This window comes from Oryx dammah, unplaced genomic scaffold (assembly GCF_014754425.2).
Source record: "Oryx dammah isolate SB20612 unplaced genomic scaffold, SCBI_Odam_1.1 HiC_scaffold_27, whole genome shotgun sequence".
In the NCBI taxonomy this organism is placed as follows: Eukaryota; Metazoa; Chordata; class Mammalia; order Artiodactyla; family Bovidae; genus Oryx; species Oryx dammah.
In genome coordinates this window covers 64,222,770-64,247,299 of record NW_024070211.1, presented here as the reverse complement: position 1 = coordinate 64,247,299, position 24,530 = coordinate 64,222,770, and the positions used below count along the sequence as shown (strand labels likewise).

Sequence of the window (24,530 nt, the reverse complement as noted above, 5' to 3'; positions counted from 1 at the left end):
ATTGGTGAATTAAATGTTTCAGAAAAAACAGTTATGATTGTTTATTTTCATAATGGTAAATGTGTATCTTCAATTTTAATGTTTTTCTGATTTACTGAAGAGAATTAAACATTTTTTATTAACTTTACATATTATATAAATGTCAAAATCAGAAATTCTTTTCAGATGATATGGGTTAAAATGATAATCTAAATTTTTCTGTATTTTCAAAATTCTTTAATGTGTGCATATATATATATTTATTATTATAAAATAAAGATTCTGGAAGAGTTTTTGACAAATTACTTTGGAAGTACCAATGATATAATTTTACCAGGGAAAATTTTAATGTCTTCATGATATTTAAGGTGTTTTTTTTTGTTTTGTTTTGTTTTAATTGGAGGATAATTGCTTTACAATATTGTGTTGGCCTTTGCCATATTTGAGGTGGTTTTTAAAGGATGAATAGAAATTTCCTCAATGAAGAGGGAGTATGGAAGAGGAATGTGTGTCTGGAAGGTTCAGTCAGAATTTGGGGTAAAGGTACCAAACATTTGTAGAGGCCTTGTAGTAAGAACCTGGAGAAGGAAATGGTAGCCCACTCCAGTACTCTTGCTTGGAGAATCCCATGGAGGGAAGAGCCTGGTGGGCTACAGTCCATGGGGTCGCAAAGAGTCGGACACGACTGAGCAACTTCACTTTCTTTCTTTCATAGTAAGAAAGGATGCGGCAAGTTCAAATGATGAGATATGTGGTTTGGTTTTTATTTATTTATATTTGGCTGTGCTGGGTCTTGGTTGCTCTGCAGACTTTTCTCTAGTTGCAGAGAGCTGGGGCCACTCTTTAGTTTCAGTGGCTTCTCTTGCTGCGGAGCCCAGGCTCTAAGGCACATTGGCTTCACTAGTTGTGACGTGTGGGCTCAGTAGTTGCAGCTCACAGGCTTTAGAGCACAGACTCAGTAGTTTTGGTGCTTGGGCCCAGTTGCTCTGTGGTTGTGGGTTCTTCCTGGATCAGGGATCAAACCCACATCTCCTGCATTGGCAAGTGGATTCTTTACCACTGAGCCACCAAGGAAGCCCCTGATTTTTTTTGTTTTTTTTTTTTTTTAGTTATATTCACTGAGGACAAAGCAAGGGAGTAAGATTTTAAGATGATATTGCTTAGAAGAGAAATTGGATTCAGAGTTTGAAGGATGTTGTACGTTCCATCTGCTGTTGTGCAGTTGCTCAGTCATGTCCGACTCTGTGACTCCATAGACCTCAGCACACCAGGTCTCCCTGTCCTTCACCATCTCCCGGAATTTGCTCAAGTTCATGTCCATTGCATCAGTGATGCCATCCAGCTATCTCATCCTCTGATGCCCCCTTCTCCTTCTGCCCTTAATCTTTCCCAGCATCAGGGTCTTTTCCAGTGAGTCAACTCTTCACATCAGGTGACCAAAATATTGGAGCTTCAGCATCAGTCCTTTGAATGAGTATTCAGGGTTGATTTACTTTAAGATTGACTGGTTTGATCTTCTTACGGTCCAAGGGACTCACAAGAGTCTTCTCTAGCACCACAGTTCCAAGGCATCAGTTCTTTGTCACTGCCTTCTTTTCATTCTGGCACTCACAACCATATATGACCACTGGAAAGACCGTAGCCTTGACTATACAGCCCTTGTTGGCAAAACGATGTCTTTGTTTTTCAACACACTGTCTAGGTTTGTCATAGCTTTCCTGCCAAGATGCAATCATCTGCTGATTTCATGGCTGCAGTAAACATCTGCAGTGATTTTAGAGCCCCAGAAGAGGAAATCTATCACTGCTTCCACCTTTTCCCCTTTTATTTTCCATGAAGTGATGGGACTGGATGCTGTGATCTTTCTTTAATATTTAGTTTTAAGTCAGCTTTTTCATTCTCCTCCTTCACCCTCATCAAGAGGTTCTTTAGTTTCTCTTTGCTTTCTGCCATTAGATGGGGGTATCATCTGCATATCTGAGGTTGTTGATGTTTTTTTCCTGCTAATCTTGATACCATCTTGTAACTCATCCATTCTGGCATTTCTCATGATGTGCTCAATGTATAAGTTAAATAAACAGGGTAACAACAAACAGTGTTTTCGTACTCCTTTCTCAGTTCTGAACCAGTCAGTTGTTCCATACAGGGTTCTAACTGCTTCTTGACCCACATACAGGTTTCTCAGGAGACAGGTAAGATAGTCAGATATTCCCATCTCTTGAAGAGTTTTCTCCAGTTTGTTATGATCCACACAGTCAAAGGCTTTAGTGTGGTCCATGAAACAGAGAGAGATGTTTTTCTGTGACCCCCACAAGAGACTGAGCCAGACTTGCCGATCAGTGTCCAGGAGTCTCCAGTGGAGGTGTAGGTCGATAGTGGCCTGCCACAGGGTCAGGGTCACTGACTACAACAGTCCTGGGGGCCGCAGTGGGCTGGCCTAAGTCCTTTCGAAGGAGGTTAAAGCAAGGAAGAAAATCACTCATGGATTTTAATACATTTTATCTGTACCTGATAACCCTGCAACTTGGATATCCTTAGCATTGTTTTGTGGATAAGGAATAAGAAATGCCAGAAAAGCTAACTGGGCCAAGGTTAATAAGTTTGATAAATATGAGTGGAACCTTAAACTTGAATCTTTCAGATTCTGAAACACAAGCTTCTTACTTAACCTCTTCTTTCAAAAGTAGAGTTATGTGTAGAAAAGTTACATTCCATGTGATAAATATACTTCCTCATTTCTTTCTATATATGGTTAGCCCTAAATTATCCAGTTCAAGTTCATGCTTTTAAAATGTTTAGTACTGGATTGGGAATTACTTGGATTCTGTAAATTAGACTTCATTAAAATTATTGCTCATCAAAAAAACATCATTAGTAAAACGAAAAGGGAAGGGGACAGTTGTGGTTCCCAGTCTAGCAGGTAAAGATTTTGCAACTTGTTACTTGTATTCTCAGAAGAAAAAAAACACTGAAAAAACTTAAAATCAACAGCTTTTTTAGATCTGTCAGAGAATTGAAAACACAGGGCATACTGTATTTCTGAAAACTGGAGAAACAGATGAATACAAGAAATGACAGCTTACCAGGTCTAGAAACCACCGCTACAGCAGTACCTGGCAGGAGTACATAAAGGGTGGTTGACAAATTGCTGGAGACAGAGCAGAGACTAGCTTGTCAGATAAACACTCCCTCAGGCCCTGCTTATAGGAAGGGCCCTTTGCTACCAGTGATCTCAGTGCCAAGATTGACAGAAAATCCGCTTGTGATCGAAGGGCAGGGTATAGGGGTTGAGCAGGAAAGTAGCTTGAAATATGCTCATAGCCTTCTTTTCTTATTAGCAAAGATCTGTCCTTAAGGAAGTCTATTTATACTTAATCAAAATGGGTGTTACCAGGGCCTAACCGAGGTGGAGGAAGGGAAGCCCTCTCTACTTTTTGTTTCAGCTCGGGAGGGGTGAGTTGCAGAGCACTGAAGGTGCAGCCAAGAGGCCCAGACCACTAACCCACTGAGACCAGATCACAGGATTAGAGACTGGCATCTGCCCAACCCCAGACTTAACTGCCACATCACCAGGGCTCTTGTATAATAACAAAAGTTCAAAATTTAACTATAAAGCTCAGACCAATTAAGAAGGACTCTCTTGGGAAACCCAAAGGCAAAAGGGGAGACAAAATCAAGGACAGTAGAAGAGAAAGCCTCAAATGCTTACCACAGAAACTGTTCCTTCAGAATGGCCACAATTTGAATTGAATTAGTTTCTAAAGGAATTCATGACATAGGGCCCTGTTGAAAATAATAGAGCAGTGTGTTGGCAGTTACAGAAGTTCACAGCTGGGTGTGGTTTTTGAAAGGATGGGGTGACTGATACTACTGTCATTTCAGTATTACTTTGGACACACCCAGGGCTGTGCCTTCCTGAAGAGCAATAGCAGAAACATAAACTGAAGATTGGGGTGCAGAGTTCATGCAAGTAAACTGCCAAATAATAATAAGCTGGGAAGATGGGATTTTTCAGGCAAGAGTACTGGAGTGTGTTGCCATTTCCTTTTCCAGGGAACTTCCTGACCCAGGGATCAAACCCATGTCTCCTACATTGCAAGTGGTTTCTTTAGCACTGAATGTCAGGTTCAGTGGGAAGCTCAGGTGTGTCATGTAGATGCATTACAGTAAGCAAATAATGAGGCTCAAGATCCACTGGAAATCAAATCTTCCACCATCTTGGATCTAGTTGGTTCTAACCAGTTTTTGTCATGTCCTGTGGCTGTGTCATTCTTTTAAAGGTTGTGCCCTGCCGCCTTCCCTCTTGTTTCAGTACTGTGCCTAGCAATAGCAAAATACATAATCCTTTCAAAGATACATAGCTTATTTATTAGAAGAAGCAATATGTTAGCCATAAAACAAGCTTCAACAGTTTTTTTTTATTGAGTTATAATTAGCGTAACATTAGTTTCAGGTATACAGCATCGTTGTTTAGCATTTTGTATACATTATGAAACAATCACTACAATAAGTTCAATGTTCATCCGTCACTATATAAAACTATTATGTGTTTTTGACTGTATTCCCTCTGTGTGTATTACACTCCTGTGACTTATTTTATACCTGGAAGTTTGTGCTCTTAATCCCTTTCACATATTTGTCTTTATCTGCACCGACGCTTCCCCTTGGCAGCCATTCATTTGCTGTTTATATCTATGAGTCACTTTTTCATTTTTTAGATTCTACATATAAATAAAATCATAAGGTATTTGTTTTTCTCTTTCTAGTTATTTCATTTTCATAATACCCTCCTGGTCCATCCATGTTGCCGCAATGACAAGATTTCTTTTCTATGACTGAGTAATGATGCTTTTGAACTGTGGTGTTAGAGAAGACTCTTGAGAGTCCCTTGGACTGCAAGGAGATCTAACCAGTCCATCCTAAAGAAGATCAGTCCTGGGTATTCATTGGAAGGACTGATGTTGAAGCTGAAACTCCAATACTTTGGCCACGTAATGCAAAGAACTGACCCATTTGAAAAGACCCTGATGCTGAGAAAGATGAGGTTGGGAGAAGGGGATGACAGGATGAGATGGTTGAATGGTGTCATTGACTTGATGGACATGAGTTTGGGTAGACTTTGTGAGTTGGTGATGGACAGGGAGGCCTGGTGTGCTGAGGTTCATGGGGTCTCAAAGAGTCAGACACGACTGACCGACTGAACTGAGCGGAACTGAATATTCATACACATCTACACACATACATCACATCTTCTTTATCCATTCATTATCAGTGGACATTTAGATTATTTCTGTATCTTGGCTGTTATAAATAGTGCTGCAGTGAACATTGTTGTTCAGTTGCCAAATTGTGTCTGACTCTTTGCAACCCCGTGAACTGTAGCACTCCGGGCATCCCTGTCCCTCACCATCTCCTGGAGTTTGCCCAAGTTCATGTCCATTGAATCGGTGATGCCATCTAACCATCTCATCCTCTGTCTCCCCCTTCTCCTCCTGCCCTCAATCTTTCCTAGCAGCAGTCTTCTGATGAGTTGGCTGTTCACATCAGGTAGCCCAAATATTGGAGCTTCAGCTTCAGCATCAGTCCTTCAAATGAGTATTCAGGGTTGATTTCCTTTAAGATTGAGTGGCTTGATCTCCTTGCTGTCCAATGGACTCTTTAAGAGTCATGTTCAGCTCCACAGTTTGAAAGCATTGGTTCTTCAGTGCTCTGCTTTCTTTATGGTCCAGCTCTCACATCCGTACATGACTACTGGAAAGACCATAGTCTTGATTATACACACCTTTGTCATCAAAGTGATATCTTTGCTTTTTAATACACTGTCTAGATTTGTCATAGCTTTTCTTCTAAGAAGCAGTTTTCTTCACATCCTTATCAACATTTGTTATCCCTTGTCATTTTAATAATAGCCATTCTGACAGGTCTGAGATGGTATCTCATTGTAGTTTGCACTTCTCTGATAGTGATGTTGAGCATCTTTTAATGTCGCTGTGGGTCATGTGTATATCTTTGTAAAAATGCCTCTTCCGGTCTTCTGCCTATTTTTTTTAATCAAAATTTTTTTGTATTGAGTTGTATGTTTTTTGTATACTTAGATATCAACCCCTTACTGGGTGTATAATTTGCGAATATCTTCTCTCATTTGGTGGGCTATCTTTTCTTTTTGTTGGTTTCCTTCATTGTGTAAAATCTTTTAATTTGATGCAGTCCCATTGTTTATTTTTGCTTTTGCTTCCCTTACCTGAGGAGACATATCCAAAAAATATTAGTAAGACTGATGTCAAAAGAGGTTACTATCTGTGTTTTCTTCTTGGTGTTTTATGTTTTCAGGTATTAACATTTTTATCTTTAATCCCTTTTGAATTTGTTTTTGTGTATGGTGTGACAAAGTTGTCCAGTTTCATTTTTCTGCACATAGCATCCAGTTTTCCCAACACCATTTATTGAAAAGACTATCTTTTCTCCATTGTACCTTCTTTCCTTGTTGTGGCCATGTGAGCATGGGTTTATTTCTGGGCCCTCTATTCTGTTTCACTGATATTTATATCTATTTCTGTGCCAGTGCCAGACTGTTTTGGTTACTGTAGCTTTATAATATATAGTCTGATCTCAGGGAGCCTGATACCTCTGGCTTTATTGTTACTGAAGTTTGCTTTGGATATTTGGGTCTTTTGTAGTACGATACAAATTAGATGATTATTTGTTCTAGTTCTGTGAAAAATATCTTTTATACTCCTCCCCTTTCATATTATGTTTTTAATGTTATATTTTGCATCTTTTAATTTGTATATCCCTTAACTAGTTGGTGTAGTTTTAGTGTTTTCCACAAGTGGCTGTACTAATTGACATTCCCATCAACAATGCACGAGCTCTCTTTTCGCCACATTCTCACCCAACATTTATTGTCTTTCTGATGCTAGCCATTCTGACAGATGTGAACTGGTATCTTTTTGTGGTTTTGATTTGTATTTCTCTGATGATTAGCAGTATTGAGCATATTTTCATATTCATGTTGGCCATCTGCATTTCCTCTTTGGAAGCACATCTATTCAGTTCTAATTTTTACTTGGGTTGTTTGATTTTTGTTTTGTTTTCATGTTGAATTGTATGAGCTGTTTATATATGTCAGATGTTAACCCCTTATTGGTCATATCATTTGCAAATATTTTCTCTCATTCAGTAGATTGTCTTTTTGTTGTTGGTTTCCTTTGCTATGCCTAAGCTTTTAAGTTTAGTTAGGTCTCATTTGTTTGTTTTTATTTCATTTGTTTTAGGATATAGTTCTCAAAAAATGTTGCTATGATTTATGTCAAAGACTATTTGCTTATGTTTTCTTCTAGGAGTTTTATGGTATCCAGTCTTATATTTAAGTCTTTAATCCATTTTGAGTTTAGTTTTGTATCTGGTGTTAGAGAATTTTCTAACCTCATTTTTTAACATATAGCTGTCCAGTTTTCCCAGCACCACTTATTGAAGAGACTGTCTTCATTGTATATTCTTTGTTCTTTTGTCATAGATTCGTGACCATAGGTGCATGCTTAAGTTTATTTCTGGACTTTCTATCCTCTTCCATTGATTTCTGTGTCTGTTTTTGTGCCAGTACCATACTGTTTTGATTTCTGTAGCTTTGTAGTATAGTTTGAAGTCAGGGAGCATGATTCCTTCTGCTGTTTTTCTTTCTCAAGATTGTTTGGCTGTTTAGAGTCTTTTGTGTTTCTATACAAAATTTGAAATTATTTGTTCTAGTTCTGTGAAAAAATTGGTATTTTGAATAGAGATTGCCTTGAATATGTAGATTGCTTTGGATAATATGGTCATTTTAACAATAATAATTCTTCGGATCTAAGAATACGGTGTATCTTTCCATTTGTTTACATCATTTTCAGTGTTTCTCATCAGTGTGTTTCAGTTTTCCAAGTAGATGTCTTTCATTTTCTTAGGTAGGTTTATTCCCAGGTATTTTATTCTCTTTACTGTGATAGTAAATGGGATTGTTTTAATTTCTCTTTCTGTTAGTTTGTTGTTAATGTATAGAAGTGGAGCCGGTTTCTGAATATTAATTTTATATTTTGGTACCCTTTTTCATGCTTTTCATTTCTGTGCTTACATTGCCTGTCTTTTCTTGCTCTCTACTTTATCCACTGGAGCTCTTAGCATGTTAATTAAATTGTTTTAAACTCTCAGAATGATAATTCCAGCACTCCTTTCACATCTGGTCCTGATACATACTGTGTCTTTATGTTGTTTTTTTGCCTTTTGGTATCCCTTGTAATTTTTTCTTGATGGGCCGATCTGATATCCTGGTAAAAGATTGTTGTTCAGTCACTAAGTTGTATCTGATTCTTTGCCACCCCGTGAACTGCAGCATTCCAGGTTCCCTATCTTTCACTATGTCCTGGAGTTTGCTTTAACTCATGTCCCTTGAGTTGATGATGCCATCTAACCATCGCATCCTCTGTCACCACCTTCTCCTCCTGCCCTCAGTTTTCCCAGCATCAAAGGTCTTTCCCAATGAGTTGGGTCTTCACATAGCATAGCCAAAGTGTTGGAGCTGCAGCATCAGTCCTTCCAATGAATATTCAGGGTTGGTTGGTAACCTTGGTAAAAGGAACTGCTGTAAATAGGCTCTTAGTAATGTAGCCATGAAATTAAAAGATGCTTACCTCTTACAAGGAAAGTTATGGCCAACCTAGATAGCATATTCAAAAGCAGAGACATTACTTTGCCAACAAAGGTCCGTCTAGTCAAGACTATGGTTTTTCCAGTGGTTATGTATGAACGTGAGAGTTGGACTGTGAAGAAAGCTGAGTGCCGAAGAATTGATGCTTTTGAACTATGGTATTGGAGAAGACTCTTGAGAGTCCCTTGGACTGCAAGGAGATCTAACCAGTCCATCCTAAAGGAGATCAGTCCTGGGTGTTCATTGGAAGGACTGATGTTGAAGCTGAAACTCCAATACTTCGGCCACCTCATGCAAAGAATTGACTCATTGGAAAAGACCCTGATGCTGGGAGGGATTGGGGGCAGGAGGAGAAAGGGACGACAGAGGATGAGATGGCTGGATGGCATCATTGACTCGATGGGCATAAATTTGGGTAAGCTCTGGGAGTTGGTAATGGACAGGGAGGCCTGGCATGCTGCGATTCATGGGGTCGCAAAGAGTCGAACACAACTGAGCAACTGAACTGAACTGAATGTAGTGATGAGTGGGGGGGGCGCCCGGGCGTGGTGGTGGGTGTAGTCCTGTGATTAGCTTTGTGTTTTTTTGAGCCTCCACCTCTGGATTGTGAGCTTCACAAGTGTTTCTCAATTTTTTCTCCCTCTTTGGATGGGGCAAGATTTCTAAAGTGGACTGAAATCGGGTATTTTCTTTCCCTGGATCATTTAAGGCTCTTGTTAACTTGTTTCCCCTAAATGCAGACCTTGTTAAGAGCAGAGTGCTCTGGCCTGTTTCAACATGGTTTCTTTTCCCCTTTCCCTGTTGGAAACCTGAGGGTATTTTCCTCTGATATTTACTGTTGGAATTTGTTTGAGCTTCTGGAGATAAATCTTAGAATTCTGTGAGGGCCTCCCTATGACTGGGTCCTCTTGGAGTTTTTCACTCTCATAGTTAACCAACATGACAAACAGTAGTTTCAACAATTCATGAAATACAGTTCAGGTTTTCTTACCCTGGCACTGCTTCCTCTAGCGGTTTCTGCTCCCAATTCTCTTCCCTGGGAAGCTCTTGATTCCCTGTACTCAGCTGTTCATCTCTCAAATCTTGGAAGTAGAGTTTGCTCTATGCTCTTCTCTTTTGGATCCAAGAAGAATTGATGATGTTTAAGCCTTTTGAGCTTTTTACTTGTTGCTAGGATGTAGTGGTGATTTCTAAGCTCTTTGCATGTAGAACAAGGAAACTACTTGAAGTTTTAAAGAATAAATAAACTATATTTTTGGTATTCTTGAATTTTTAACTTATAATATGTGTTTTATGTAAATTTCGGATACAAAATTGAAAAATGGATAAGTTCTCAGTAAATAAATGTTCTAGTAAAACAGCTCAACTCACTGTATAAATTCTAATTATTTTTTCATGACAAACCAAAAACTTTTGATTTTTTAATATATATATGTATATATATTCTTTGGTGTATATGTACATATAGTTAAATGGATATTACTAAACAAGCAATTAAAAGATTATTTTTAACTACTCTTTGGTTGATACTTTTATCTTTGTTCAATATTTTAAATACTTCAATTAATTCTCTTTTTATCCAGGTTGAAAATTGTGAAAATTTCTTTTAAATGCAAACAGTTTTTTATTCAGTTAAGAAAAGAATTGGTGAGTATTGTTCTTATTAATATAAATTGTTTATAAAGAAATAAATATTCATTACAGAACTTTTAGTGTAAATAAAAGTTTTATTAATACTGTTAATAACTGCCAAGGAAGTTAATTTATAGTTTGTGACAAAGTATTTCTCCAATGTTTCTGTGGTTCTGATCTGAGGTTATTCTAGATAGCTGTTCTGCTGTCTCTTGAACATAAAAACTAATTTCAGTTGTGATATTCATTGTCAGTCCCCGTATTCTATTCATAAGGTCAGTAACTGAGGATTTATATGTCCTTTTTCTTTGTATGTTTCTTTTTGTTAACTAAATCTGTAGCACTTCCTTTTATATGTAAGTTCATTTCATTGTAGGGAATCTGAGTGTTTAGTTTTGTTTGTAGTTCATGAACGTGTAGTACATTTCCTGCCTTTGTTAGAATGGTGGTGTCCTTTTTTTATATTATCAATAAACACAACATGTTGCGTTATCGTAGAAAGTACAGTATTGTAAAGAGTGTCATCTTATAAATGGTTTTTATCTATTTCATTGAATTAAATTAGCCTTATCCTTTGACTGACATTATTAGAAGTCTTGACAAATTAACCCATGTTTTAGGGTGTTTATTTGTGTGCAAAATGTATTTGAATCAAATGCATTTTATAGAGGATCTTGATCTATTGAGTATAATTCATTATCATTTATATTCACAAAATATGGAAGTTTTTTGAAGAGAGATTTTGAAATAAATCAGGTGGAAATTAAGTATAGTGCTTGATAGGTATATAATATATAATCTTATTATGTAGAACATTACTGCCACCTCAGAAGCTGGTATTATTGCTAATAGAGCTGATGCAATAGCAGTTATTAACTCTCCCAAAAGGTAAATACTATTCTCATTTGTAGCATCATTAATTTGTTTGTCCTGTTTTGAACTTTTAAAATATGAAATCATACAGAATGTTTTTGTCTACCTTCTTTCCCTTAGCATTGGGAGATTCCTCTGTGTTGTTACACAGAGCAGTATTTTCCTCCATTGCTATTTGGAATTCTACTGAATGAATATCCTGTCAATTAGTTATTCATTCTTAATTATGTTAATGGATAGTTTTGCCATTTCTGAATGTGGCTATTATGATTAAAGCTGTTAATGAACACTGTTGAACATGTTTCAATAAATGTTTAGAGGAATAAAATATATTAAATCATGTCTGGAAACTGGAGAACAGACATTTTACTTTTGATAATTATATTGGTAGGAGTTGATATCGAAGCCAATTTTTCCATTTTGCTTCCTGTGGTACTGTTGTTATTTGTAATAATAATAATATAGTATCTAACATTTCTGGAGATCTTACTATATGCCTGATAATGTGTATTAACTATTTTCATATCATTTAGTCTTCACAACGATTCTCTGAGGTAGTGTTAGTACATACAAAGCAACTCTTAAGCATAATTAAGAATTCTCTGATGATCAATAAGTAATATTTTAACATATTTTCTAGCATCATTATTTAATATTTTTACATGGACATTTTACTATATTATAGTTACAGAAAAAAATCTTCATGACCTTTTGATAGGCAAAGATTGCCTTAACAGGACGTAGAAGGAAAAAAACCATTAAAGGAGAAGATCGATAATTTAGACTGTGTTAAAATTAAGAACTATGGCAAATAGCATAGAATATGTGTATAATAAACACACACACCATGTCCTTGGTTGTATATCCAAGCCAATCCAGAAATACATTAGTGACTTGAACAGATACTCCAGAATTGAGAACAGAACTGAAAATACCTCCTCGTCCATTAATATGAACCTTGTTAAACAGCAGAGAAATACAAATTATAACCAGAATGTGATAATTCCTCACAGCCATCAGAATAGTATGATGAAAAGATTGGTGAACCCAGTGATTTGGGAGTATGTGGAGCATTCATTGCTTGTAGGGGAAGTGAATATTGAGCTAATCATCTTGGGAAACGGTTGGTATCTACTAGAGGTGAGCACATGACTTTCACTTTCAAAGTGGAGAGTGAAAAAGTTGGCTTAAAGCTCAACATTCAGAAAATAAAGATCATGGTATCCGGTCCCATCACTTCATGGGAAATAGATGGGGAAACAGTGGAAACAGTGTCAGACTTTATTTTTGGGGGACTCCAAAATCACTGCAGATGGTGATTGCAGCCATGAAATTAAAAGACGCTTACTCCTTGGAAGAAAAGTTATGACCAACCTAGATAGCATATTCAAAAGCAGAGACATTACTTTGCCAACTAAGGTCCGTCTAGTCAAGGCTATGGTTTTTCTTGTGGTCATGTATGGATGTGAGAGTTGGACTGTGAAGAAGGCTGAGTGCCAAAGAATTGATGCTTTTGAACTGTGGTGCTGGAGAAGACTCTTGAGAGTCCGCTGGACTGTAAGGAGATCCAACCAGTCCATTCTGAAGGAGATCAACCCTGGGATTTCTTTGGAAGGAATGATGCTGAAGCTGAAACTCCAGTACTTTGGCCACCTCATGAGAAGAGTTGACTCGTTGGAGAAGACTCTGATGCTGGGAGGGATTGGGGGCAGAAGGAGAAGGGGATGACTGAGGATGAGATGACTGGATGGCATCACTGACTCAATGGACGTGAGTCTGAGTGAACTCCGGGAGTTGGTGATGGACAGGGAGGCCTGGTGTGCTGCGATTCATGAGGTCGCAAAGAGTCGGACACGACTGAAGAACTGAACTGAGCTGAATTGAGCACGTGACATCTATGATCCAACAACAAAAATTCACACCTACATGCATCAGACAAAATACGGGAATATACATAGGAGCACTATTTTTACATCACCAAGCTAGAAACAGTAACTGTCTGTTAACAGTAAGTGGATAAGTGAACTGTGGTCTCTTCATACAGTAGAATACTGTGTAGAGTGAAAATGAGTCAATTACTGCTTCACAGTGGAGGAATATAGAAACATAATAATGAACAAAAGAAGTCAAGATACACATGTATGCATCCATGTATGTAAAATTGAAAACAAGCGTAACCAATCTGTGGTTATAAAGTCAGAAGGGTAGTCACCTTTATAGAGGTGATCTGGTAGAAAGGGAAGATGAGGGATACTCACAGGTGCTGCTAATGGGAGGGTCAAAGGTTACAGTCACTGAAAATCAGATCTCCACATTTATGACATGTCTGCCTTGCTATAGACAGTTTATTATTTCAGTAAAACTGTTTACTTAAATAGTAATTGGTGCCAAAGTTTTTAAAAAGTTAAAGGAATGCTTCTATTCTGTTGCTACTTATTTTTAAAATGAGTTTCAAAATAGTGTTCTGAAGTACTGAATGTTTTTATTTACTTATTTACAATCTAGACAGATTTATAAATTTAAAAATATTGTTGAAAGGTATGGTGATGTATCTTAAAGTTTAATTTGTGGGCAAGGATTACATTTTGAAATGCTTATAGCTATTAAGTTTTGAAAATAGGTATATATCAAGTTTTAAATTTATTTGTGAAAGTTGCTCAGTCGTGTCTGACTGTTTGCGACCCCATGGACTATACAGTCCATGGAATTCTCCAGGCCATAATACTGGAGTGAGTAGCCTTTCCCTTCTGCCGGGGATCTTCCCAACCTAGGGATCAAACCTAGGTCTCTCGCATTGCAGGAGGATTCTTTACCAGCTGAGCCACAAGGGAAGCCCTAAATTTATTTCTAACTGTACTCTAAAGTAAAAGTTCCTATGAGTTCTAACATTGCCAAATAAGCTCCACATTTTGCCACCTATTTATATTACTGCTTCTTTATTGGATAAGCAGAAAAGACACAAGAAGGATTAGTGTTCATAGGACTAGAATATTTATCTGTAAAAAAATAAATGGAGCATTAGATTCTGACATTTTCATGATATTCTCTGCCTTTTGTCATTTATTACAGCATGAATCTAGAGAAACATTATTGGGATTTAACATGGTGAATTACAGAGCATGTAAAAACTTATGGAAAGCGTGTGTAGAACATCACACATTCTTCCGTTTGGACAGACCACTTCCACCTCAAAAGAATTTTTTTGCACATTATTTTACATTAGGTTCAAAATTCCGGTACTGGTAAGTATTGCTTATGCTTTGATTCTTTACTGTTGATTTTTCCTCCTCTTAAATAAAGGTCTAGTTTATTGAACCAGAGAATCTGTTAACTCATACATGCCAACTGAGTCAAAATTTCCATGAAATGTGCCCTCCTTTATTTATATCAGCAAAAAGTTCCGTAGGTTCTCAACATATAAACAGACTTAAGAAACCTGTTCCATTGACAATTCCAGGTCATTGTTTTCTAAAGAAAATCAACCATATTATTTACAGCCTACTCATGTTATAATTTCCATTGTATCTTTGTTAAATATTTACAAGAAAACCTTTTGACGAGGAAAATATTCACGTGTGGCCCAGAAAAGATTTATATTATAAACCTCAAGCATTTATAATTGCCCTATTTGTAATCAGAAAAAACAAAACATAGCATGTAGTGTAGTACAGGATATACCATCAAAAATACATCCTCCTCCAAATAAGTAGTAACAATAGCCCAAACACTCATTATCAGCAGTTAACTAGAATTAAGGAAATTGTAATCACAAAAAAGGCACAGAACATTCTTAAGTGGCTTGATGTTATGATTGACTTCTCTGTCACCATCCCAAAAGCCGTATTGGGAAAAGTAAGGTATTGGTACTTGTAAATTTAAAGGTAATTAGATTTAGATAGTGAGTATGAAACAGTTGTGACAGTCAAGGAAAAATCAAACAGTGTTATCTATTGGTGCTAAATCTTAGTAGGGACAGATGAGATCCCCATGAGAGAGCAGTGCAGACCATAACGGCGTTCCCTCAAGAAACTGCATCCCTAACCTAAAGACCACCAGGCTTGTTATGCAAGAACTACACTTTTGCAGAATTTTTTATTCCGTCACTTCTTGAAAACATGATATACACAGTAAATATACACATACCACTTCATTTAGGAAATAAAAAAATTATTAATAGTAACCAGTCTTTAACCATAATTTAAACCAGACTCAGATGAAAGAAGAAAAGTAATTTACCCTGACTGTACCATAGAAAACAAAATCTAATCATGATGACTAGATACAAAAGACAGTTAAGGAAACCACTTTGGGAGAAAATCATCCCTGAAACAGGATGAAATTTTTACCTGGATATTAATTTTAAAAAATAAGCTCAATGGACTTCCCTGGTGGTCCAGTGGTTAAGGCTCTGTGCTTCCACTGCAGAAGACACAGGTTCGATTCCTTGTCAAGGAACTAAGATGCCGCATGCCACGTGGTGCAGCCAAACAAAACAAAAAAGGAGGAGGCAGATTTCTAATCATGGAAGTTAAAGTACTAAATAGTAAATTAAATAGTTCTTTTTGAAAAATGAGCTCAAGAACTATATAATTTAAGAAGAAAATACTGGTTCACATGGGAGCAACACTTGCCGTTCAGGCTGTTCTTGCCCCTGGGGGAATGTGGATCTAGTCCTGGCAGATTTTACATTTTTAAAACAACTTTATTAAGATATAATTGATATACAATAAGCTATCATTTTTAAAGATCAAAATTTTTTGTTTGGAATATATAATGTATATACATCCTTTTTTTTTTTTTTTTTGTATATACATCCTTGAACCCACACCACAATTAAGACAGTAAGTATATCCACCCTGGTATTTTCCTCATACTCTTTGAAACGCCCTTTCTCCTACCTCTCTTTGTCTCTGTGTAGCCACTGGTATGTTTTCTGTACCTAAATATCAGTTTACATTTTCTAGGATTTTATATAAATTGAAGCACACATGTAAAATATTCTGTTTGTTATATGCTCTTTTTCTCAGCATAGTTATTCTGAAATTGATCCATTTTGTTGCCTGGATTGATAGTTCATTTCTTTTTATTGTAGGGTAGTATTCCATGTGTAGGTATAACATAATTTGTTTATCCATTCACTTAATTGTGGATATCAGACAGACTGTTTCTCCATTTGGATTGCTTTTGAGCTTGGACTGTTAGGAATAAAGCTGCTGTGGACATTAGTGTGGAAGGATGTGTATGGACATTTGCTTTAAGTTCCCAAGGAGTGGAATGACCAGATCATATAGTAGATGTGTGTTTAACTTTCTAAGAAATTGTTGGTCATTTTCCAAAGAACTTGGATCATTTTTTGCACCTGCTAGCAGTGTTTGAGAGTTCCAGTTCCACCACATTCAAACCACTGCCTCCTGGTATCTTTTCATGTGGCTAGTTTTCTGAAAAGCATATAAGTTTGGTAAGTTCAGTTTACCAGTTTTTTCTTTCATAGATCTTTCTTTTGTCATCCTTAAGAAATCTTTGCCTAACCGACAGAGAGATTTATTTCTCTGTTTTCTTATGAATTTTAATAGTTTAAACTCTTATATTTAGGTCTGTGATCCATTTGAAAGTAGTTTTTGTATATGGTGTGAAGTATGGATTGAAGTTTATCTTTTTGTATATGGATATCCAGTTGTTCCAGCATTTTTTTGTTGAAAAGGTTACTCTTTCTCCACAGCATTGCCTTTGCACCTTTGCTGAAAATCAGTGTAGTCCATATTTGTGTGGACATATTTATGGACTCTTTTTTAAATAGTAAGTCTTAGTCCAGCTTTCCCAGCAGAGGGAATGTTGGGGACCATGGCAGGTCTGGGTGCCCTCAGAGCCTGCTGTGCATTGAGCCCTGCGCCTGTACCTCCATCCTGGCTGCCAGTGGCTGGCGGTGCGCCAGGGCCCATAGGACAGGTGGGCACAGAGGTCATCTGTGCTTGGGGAGCCGAGTGAGGTGAGGTTCTGGTGTCCCTCAGAGTATCGCGGGAGTTGGGAGAGGGGCCTGCACACTGCTCTGCTCTCCATCCTTTTCCAATTCTGAAGCATCGAGAACTCCATGAGGTAGCAGTGGTTCAATGGGGAGTTTGACTACTGTGAACTAGGGGCCTCCTGCCAGGGTCTCAGTTCTTGGCTAGTCCCAGAACACGAGGTTGCCTTGTGTGTGCCAGCAACAGGTACAGTTATGGGCAGGGAAGGAAGGACAGTGACTCTTAGTCTGTGAAGATAGGCAAAAATGGTCAGCCATCAACGACCCATCTGTGGGTCCAGCTCAGTCCTGTGCGGCTGCTCCGTGGAGTAGTCCTGCGCATGTGGCTTTTGTCACTCTAGGACTCACTTCAGGACAGAACTCTGCGGTCCTGAGTTTCCCACCCAAGATGGGGTCCTGCTGCGGAGTCCAGGGCCCCGTCCTCAGCTCCTCAGGAGAGTGCACCAGCGTGGAGCCAGGGGGGCTTGCCCAACTCACACAGCACTGGACATGCACATCCAGCCTTCTCACAGTGGTGCTGCAGAGTCAGAGAAAGTCACAGCCTTGGGAATGTGCTCCAATGAAAAACAGTCTGCAAGCTTAGGAAAATAATTTTGTGTGGAATGATGCTATGTTGAAAAACAGTTCTGTGTGTCTTTCCCTCCTTGGTGTGGATCAGCAGGGCTGAGGCAGCAGGTGTGTTTACAGAAGTGTAACCGGAGATTGCCTGGAATCCAGAAACTCCAGGTCACAGCATATGTAGTGAAGAGGACAAGAGGAGTTGGGGTACCATTTATGTTGGTGGCAGGCCAGTGCGCCCAAGACAGGGGTGTTCCACTGCTGGTGGCCACAGCCCATTTGGGGTCCAAACCCTGAAATCCTCAAGCCAGGTGGTCAGGGAGCTGCAAAATCTTCTGGGCCAGCCCAGCCTACAATCCTAAGATGTTCTTCACTGTGTTTGAATCATCTCCCCCGGACCCATGGGGAGAAATCTAGATGAGGCTTAAGAATTAGTGCTGAGAACTTGAGTCTTATAGTTAAAACCTTGAAACACAGTGTTTTCAGCACAGGGTGTTTAAGTGAATGGAAGGATTTTAATGCCTTTTTCAAGGAGGGTGTCTCCATATTGGCAAAACTAGAGAATAAATGGGTCTTAAACAATCTTAAATCCAGTAGTATTTGTCTTCTACCTTTGTTCTTTTTAAAAGTTGAGTTTCCATCTGAATTTTAGAATTAGCTGATCAGTTTCTACAAAAAAAACTTCTGGAAATCTAACTGGAATTGTGCTGAAACTATAGATCAGTTTCAGGAAAATTGACATGGTATTGAGTTTTCAGAGTCATAAAACATGGTATCTTTTTATTTAAATCTTATTCCTCTGTTTATAGTTTTCAGTATACAGGTTTTTCACATCTTTGTCAAATGTATACTTAATTATTTCATTTTGTTGATGCTATTAGAAATTGTCTTACTTTGTTTTAATTTCAGATTGTTCATCACAGTTAGAAATGCAATTTTTTTTATGTTGCTCTTACATTTTCTTAAACTTTGCTTTACCTTGTGTCTTCTAGGAGCTTTTAAAAACTCTTTTCCAGCAGATTTTCTTCCTGGAGGAAAAAGACAGTTTAATTCTTCCTTTCTATTTTGATCTTTTTTCAAATCATTTGGTTTGTTTTTGGCTGTGCTGGATCTTTATTGCTGCATGCAGACTTTCTCTGGTTGTGCTTGGGCTTCTCTTGTTGCAGAGTCCAGGCTCTAGGGCATGTAAGCTTCAGTAGTTGTGGCACATGGGCTCAGTAGTTGTGACTTGTGGGTTCTAGAATGTGAGCTCAGTGGTTTGGCACACCGTTTTAACCTTTCTGGACCAGTGATTGAATAGGTGTCCCCTGCATTGGCAGGTGATTCTTAACCATTGGACCACCAGGGTAGTGGTGATCTTTTTTATTTCTTTTTCTTTACTGATTGCTCCAGTATAGTGTTGAGTAGAAGTGGTGAAAGCAGATATCGTGTCTTGTTCCTTATCTTAGTGGGGGACACTCAGTCTTTCATTCTTAAGTGTGCTGTTGGTTTTGGGCTTTCACAGATGCTGTATATCAGGCACATTAAGGAAGTTCCTCTATTTCTCATTTGTGGTAAGTTTTTATTAGGATTGGATGTTAACTTTTGTCAAAAGCTTTTTCTGCACCTATTACAATGATCATATGGGATTTCATTTTATTTATTTGCTGAATTACATTGATTGTTTTTTCAAGTGGTAAAGTAACCCTACATTTCTGAAAGAAATCCCACTTAGTTATGATCTGTTATACTTTTTATATATTATTTTATTCAGTTTGCTTGCATTTAGTTTAGAATGTTTGCATCTATGTCCATGAAGGATATTTCTCTTCAGTTTTCTTGTAATATTATCAGATTTGGTGTGGGGGTAATTTTGGCATCGTTGAATGAGTTGGGAAGTATTGCTTCATTTTCAGTCTTCTAAAAGAGTCTCTGTAGTAATATTATTTCCCTTTAAATATTTGATAGAATTTTCCTGTTCTGTTCTTCTAATGAAGAAGTGTGATTTTTTTTTAGGAGGCTTTAGAACAGCACATTTTTTCTTTAACACAAATGAAGCAGTTCAGGTTTTCTCTTTCTTCCTAGGTGAGCTTTGACAGTTCATGTTTTTTCAAGGAATTTGTTTTGTCTAATTTCTTTAATATTTTGGCATAAAAGTTGCAATATTTCTCTATTATATTTTCAGTATCTCTAGAATCTACTACTGTCATTTCTCTCATTCTTATTATTGATAATTTGTCATATCCCTTACTAGTCTTGTTAAAAGTTTATCACTTTAGATTAAATATTTTTAAACATTATAAATGCTAAATAAAACCTTGCTTCAAGTTTATATGTAGCTTATGGGCCACCCTTTGTCTACCAAGTCTTAAAGGAAAAAAGTAAGCAGAAAATATTAAACTTAACCAGGTTCCCATTCAGAACAAGGACCAGTAGATAGGCATTATCACATATATAAAACCTCAGGGAATATAACATGTCTGACCTCATTTTGAAAAAAAAATTTTTTTAATGGTAAGTTTAAGCCATCCAAGAGAAATCAAAATGACTAAGAATAACCTTGATGAGCTAATTAAGAATAAAGATTAAATCTTTAAATATGGAACCAATCCTTAACAGCTATGAAAATTAAAACTATAGAATAGTGTTAAAATATTATGAACTTCCTTGGTGATACAGTGGATAAGAATCCACCTGCCAGTGCAGAGGACACCTGTGTCCTTCTATTTCTGGTCCAGGAAGATTCCACATGCTGCAAACAAGTAAAGTCCAAGCACCACAGCTACTGAGCCCTTGCTCCAGGGCCCATGAGCTGCAGCTACTGAGGCCCCATGCTGTAAGTGCACAGGCCTAGAGCCTGAGCTTCGCAATGAGAGACACCCCTACACTGAGCAGCCTGTGCTCCACAGTGAAGATAGCCCTTGCTCACCGCAGCTAGAGAAAGCCCGTGTGCAGCAACAAAGACCCAGTGCAAACCCCCCAAAAATAGAATATATGTTGTAAACTTTGACAAAGTACAAGCAATAATATAACTAAGAAGGCAAGAGGAAGCAGGGACTAGTGAACTATGAGAATGCATATTAACAATTAAATGTTAATATGCTAAGTTTTTAAGCTTTTCCGTGGCCTTTTTATTCTCCTTTTCCTTTTTTAAAAAAAATAATGAATGGTAGCGTTTTTCTTTCTTTTATTTATTTATTTATTTATTTATTTTTTTACTTTAAATTTTTTTTTGACTTGGCCAAATTTTTATTGTCTTTCTAAAGTAATAATGACAACAACAACAACAGTATCTATCATTTATCTAGTACTCAGTCACTCTTCTAATCATTCTACATGGATTAATTCACTTAATCCTCAGTATAGGATCATCACTAACATATAGTATCCCAGTACACAGATGAGGAAACTATAGCACAGAGAGGTTGAGTAACTCCCCCAAGGTCACACAGCTAGTAAGTTTGCAGAAATTAGATTTGAATTAAAAGAAAGGCAATCCATTTAATATTTTTATTGTGATGTATATAACATAGTGACATTGTAATAGAATTATGTCCTTATTTATAGCCTTTCCTATGTAAGTACAGAGTTTCAGAATGATTTTTGTCCTCTTAGAATGGAGTTTATTTCTTAGGGGTATGGCAGTGGCTAAACCTGTTTACTTTTTTGTTGTGCTTGTATATGTTGCTTGCATCATGTAAAATAAACCTGTATTCTTTCACCAACTGGTATTTTCTCATTGTTTTAAAGACAAGTATCTAACTGTCAGAAGTTTTTGTTCTTAGATTGTGGTACAGTTTTTCACTGTGTTCTAATTATACTAAACCCTTATAGAATAATATTATGGTTATATGATATATAAGCAATTTCTCCCTTATATTTTAATTTAATCTTTATATATTTTTATTATGAAATTTGATTTGTTAATTAAGCCTTTTGAGTAGTGGTGTCCCATTTGAATCCTCTTCAGAAAAGTACCATATCAGTCAGGAATATGGAAAGCCTTTTTGATTTTTCAAATAAAGACAACTTAATTATGGCAGTTGGTTACACAGGTGTTAGAAAGACTGAAAAATCCAAAAGGGAAGGGGGCTTTTGGAGAAGCAAACAAGAAGAATGGGTAATGCCTAAGGATTAGAAGCTTGTGTCACTCCTGGGCTATAGAGCCCACAAATCTAGACCTGCTGCTACTCTGTTGAGCACAGTAGGCCAGTTCTGGACCTGCCAGGGAGGTGCTGCTTTGTGGGGACGGCGCCATCCACAGGGTTCTGTTTCTTTGTGTGTTCTATCCCAGCACCTCCAGCATTTGACAGTCCCCAGCTTCTGACTTGCTCCACTTTCTGGTCTCCAACCAGAAAAAACCAGAACCTAACAGAAAGCCAGCTTGCAGAGGAGCCTCCAGCCTCTCGAAGAGCTGAGCTGAGCAGGAAAGGACAGGATTGAGGCCTCTGGCGGCTCAGTTAACATGGAATTAAATGAGTGTATGAGTAAACCATGTATGTCTATAGTTACAAAAGTTAGGTTTTATGTTTCTAGTCCTAAGAACTTTAAAAGACGTATCCAGAATATTTTTAATCACTGAAATGATTAATAGTATTGTAAATGATATAGGAATGGCAGCAGGACAAATGTTTGTCTGGACACAGTCCTATGCCTAAGGGATACACATTAGATAAATGCTTTTTCCCTCCCTCATAACAAGCAGTGGTTAGGAATACTAGAGGGGCTTCCCTGATGGCTCAGCGGTAAAGAATTCGCCTGCAATGCAGGAGTCACAGGAGATGCAGGTTCGATCTGTGGGTCAGAAGATCCCCTGGAGCAGGGCATGGGCAACCCACTCCAGAATTCTTGCCTGGAGAATGCCATGGACAGAGGAACCTGGCGGGCTACAGTTCATAGGGTTGCAAAAAGTCAGACACGACTGAAGTGACTTAGGACTTAGCACGTACACAGGAATACTAGAACTATTGTCATACTTAAAATGTTGAAATATTATGAAGACTGAGGGATGGAATTTGGAATATCGGAGGATTAAATACTCCCTCTACCAACTTCCTCATACACATACCCTTATTATCGCTGTTCCAAAATATTCAGGGCATTATAGTCCTTGTTCTAGTGTGGAAATACAAAGCAATAGTGAACCTAAATCTGTTACCTTGTTCACAGTTGCAAGTATAGTTTATCCTTAGAGGAAATATGTTTTCTCAAGAAACATCAACTTATCTAAATTTTAAAATCATGATAATTTTTCTGACTTTTCCATTAAAACTTCAACAAACATGCCATTCTGTTCACATTTATCTATACTTGTCCGTAGAAGATGATCTTAAAATTGCTTGCTTAGCTTTGGAAATCTGTATTTGGCTGCTTTTGTATATATTAAATTTCTATCTATGTAAATGGTTTTTTATTTGGTATTCTAGACATTTATGTTCATTCACTCAGGTATGTTACGTGTCAGGTAATGGGTTCTCTAAGAACCAAGTTTTTAATTAATAAATTTTCTCTGAACTATTGGAGTACCACAGAGGAATCTCACTTCTCATACGTAAATGGTGTGCTTGGAGACAGATCAGCTCTAAGATAGTACCCAACTCCCAGCCACATTCTATCCTTTGTTCCTTCTCTTATGACAGATAATCTGGAGTTGCCTATCTCTGGACATGAAGAGCTTCAAGCATATATCTATGATCATTATCAGTAGATTAGGAAGAAAAGCTTCCCAGGGAAAGATAGTTCTTGAAGATGTCCGCATGTATCCGGCCCTTGATTGTGCTCTGCTGTGCTGTGCTAAGTCACTTCAGTCATAGTAGTAGTAAAGACACTAGCCAAACCACAGACGTGGGGAGTGACAGCCGGGCTTATATGAGCTGGTCTGAGTCTAGAGGGAGTGCCTTTCCAGAGCATAGCAGAGGGGGTTTCCTCTCACACAAAATTACTTCTTTCACACTAACTTCCAAATGAAAGAGTATTTGAAAACAGTGTCTTTGGAACAAGTTCTTGTTCATTAATGGAAGAACTAATTAAATTTCATCCATCCAGATTGAAGTGGAATATAGTCCATTTTTTTTACCCTCTGCTCTATTTTCTCCACTAGAAATATCTCATGTAGTTGTAGTCTCATCATGTTGTGTGTTGTCATTTTATCTTGTAGTTCTCTTTAAGGTTTTTTTATTGTACATATTTATGTATTTCAGTGGGAGGACTGAAGTTCAGTCAGTTCAGTATGGCAAAGAAAAGGCAAATAAAGACAGAGTGTTTGCAAGGTAAGTGACGGCTAATTCAGTGTCTTGAGTTGTTTTCACAGCAAGATTAAAATTACTAAAAACTCTTTTCCCACATATGATCACAGAGTTACCACATGATCCTGTCTTTAGTTAAACAATAAATTATGTTGAGGAAAAAATGCTACATTTTGTTGGAATTTTTTTTTTCCTTTTGTTAACACTTTTGAAAAACATAACTCATGTATTATCCAGCCCATTTCCATCTTTGTTTAAATCATATTGTTAAGTTGCTTTGTTTGGGTACTATTTTGTTATCTTCATTTTTTAAGATCTATAAATAACCAATTTAGTTTTTAAAAGTGAGATGACATGATCAGATTTGTGGTTTAGAAAATAGTTTTATGCGTAAGGACAGAAAATGAATTGGAAGTAAAGACTGGATACCCAGAGAGCAGTTAGGCAGTAATCCAAATGAAAATAGCCAAGGCCTGAACTAAAACACTGGTAATGAAATGGTTAATTGGGAACAAATTTGAGGAATTTACTTTGTGAGTAGAGCTAGCACAAATCCTTGACCAGT

General features: G+C 37.5%; 1 protein-coding gene across 2 annotated transcripts in view; it reads left to right on the top strand.

Annotated features, from left to right (window-relative positions):
* The window catches only part of PTPN4 (protein tyrosine phosphatase non-receptor type 4), a 194,246-nt gene that overhangs the window by 107,211 nt on the left and 62,505 nt on the right, over nucleotides 1-24,530 (top strand). For both annotated transcript variants that reach the window (XM_040228963.1, XM_040228962.1), the window contains exons 11-13: nucleotides 10,243-10,306; nucleotides 14,234-14,406; nucleotides 23,921-23,989. In XM_040228963.1, the coding sequence (XP_040084897.1) occupies nucleotides 10,243-10,306; nucleotides 14,234-14,406; nucleotides 23,921-23,989 (306 nt within the window). The remainder of the gene's footprint in view (nucleotides 1-10,242; nucleotides 10,307-14,233; nucleotides 14,407-23,920; nucleotides 23,990-24,530) is intronic.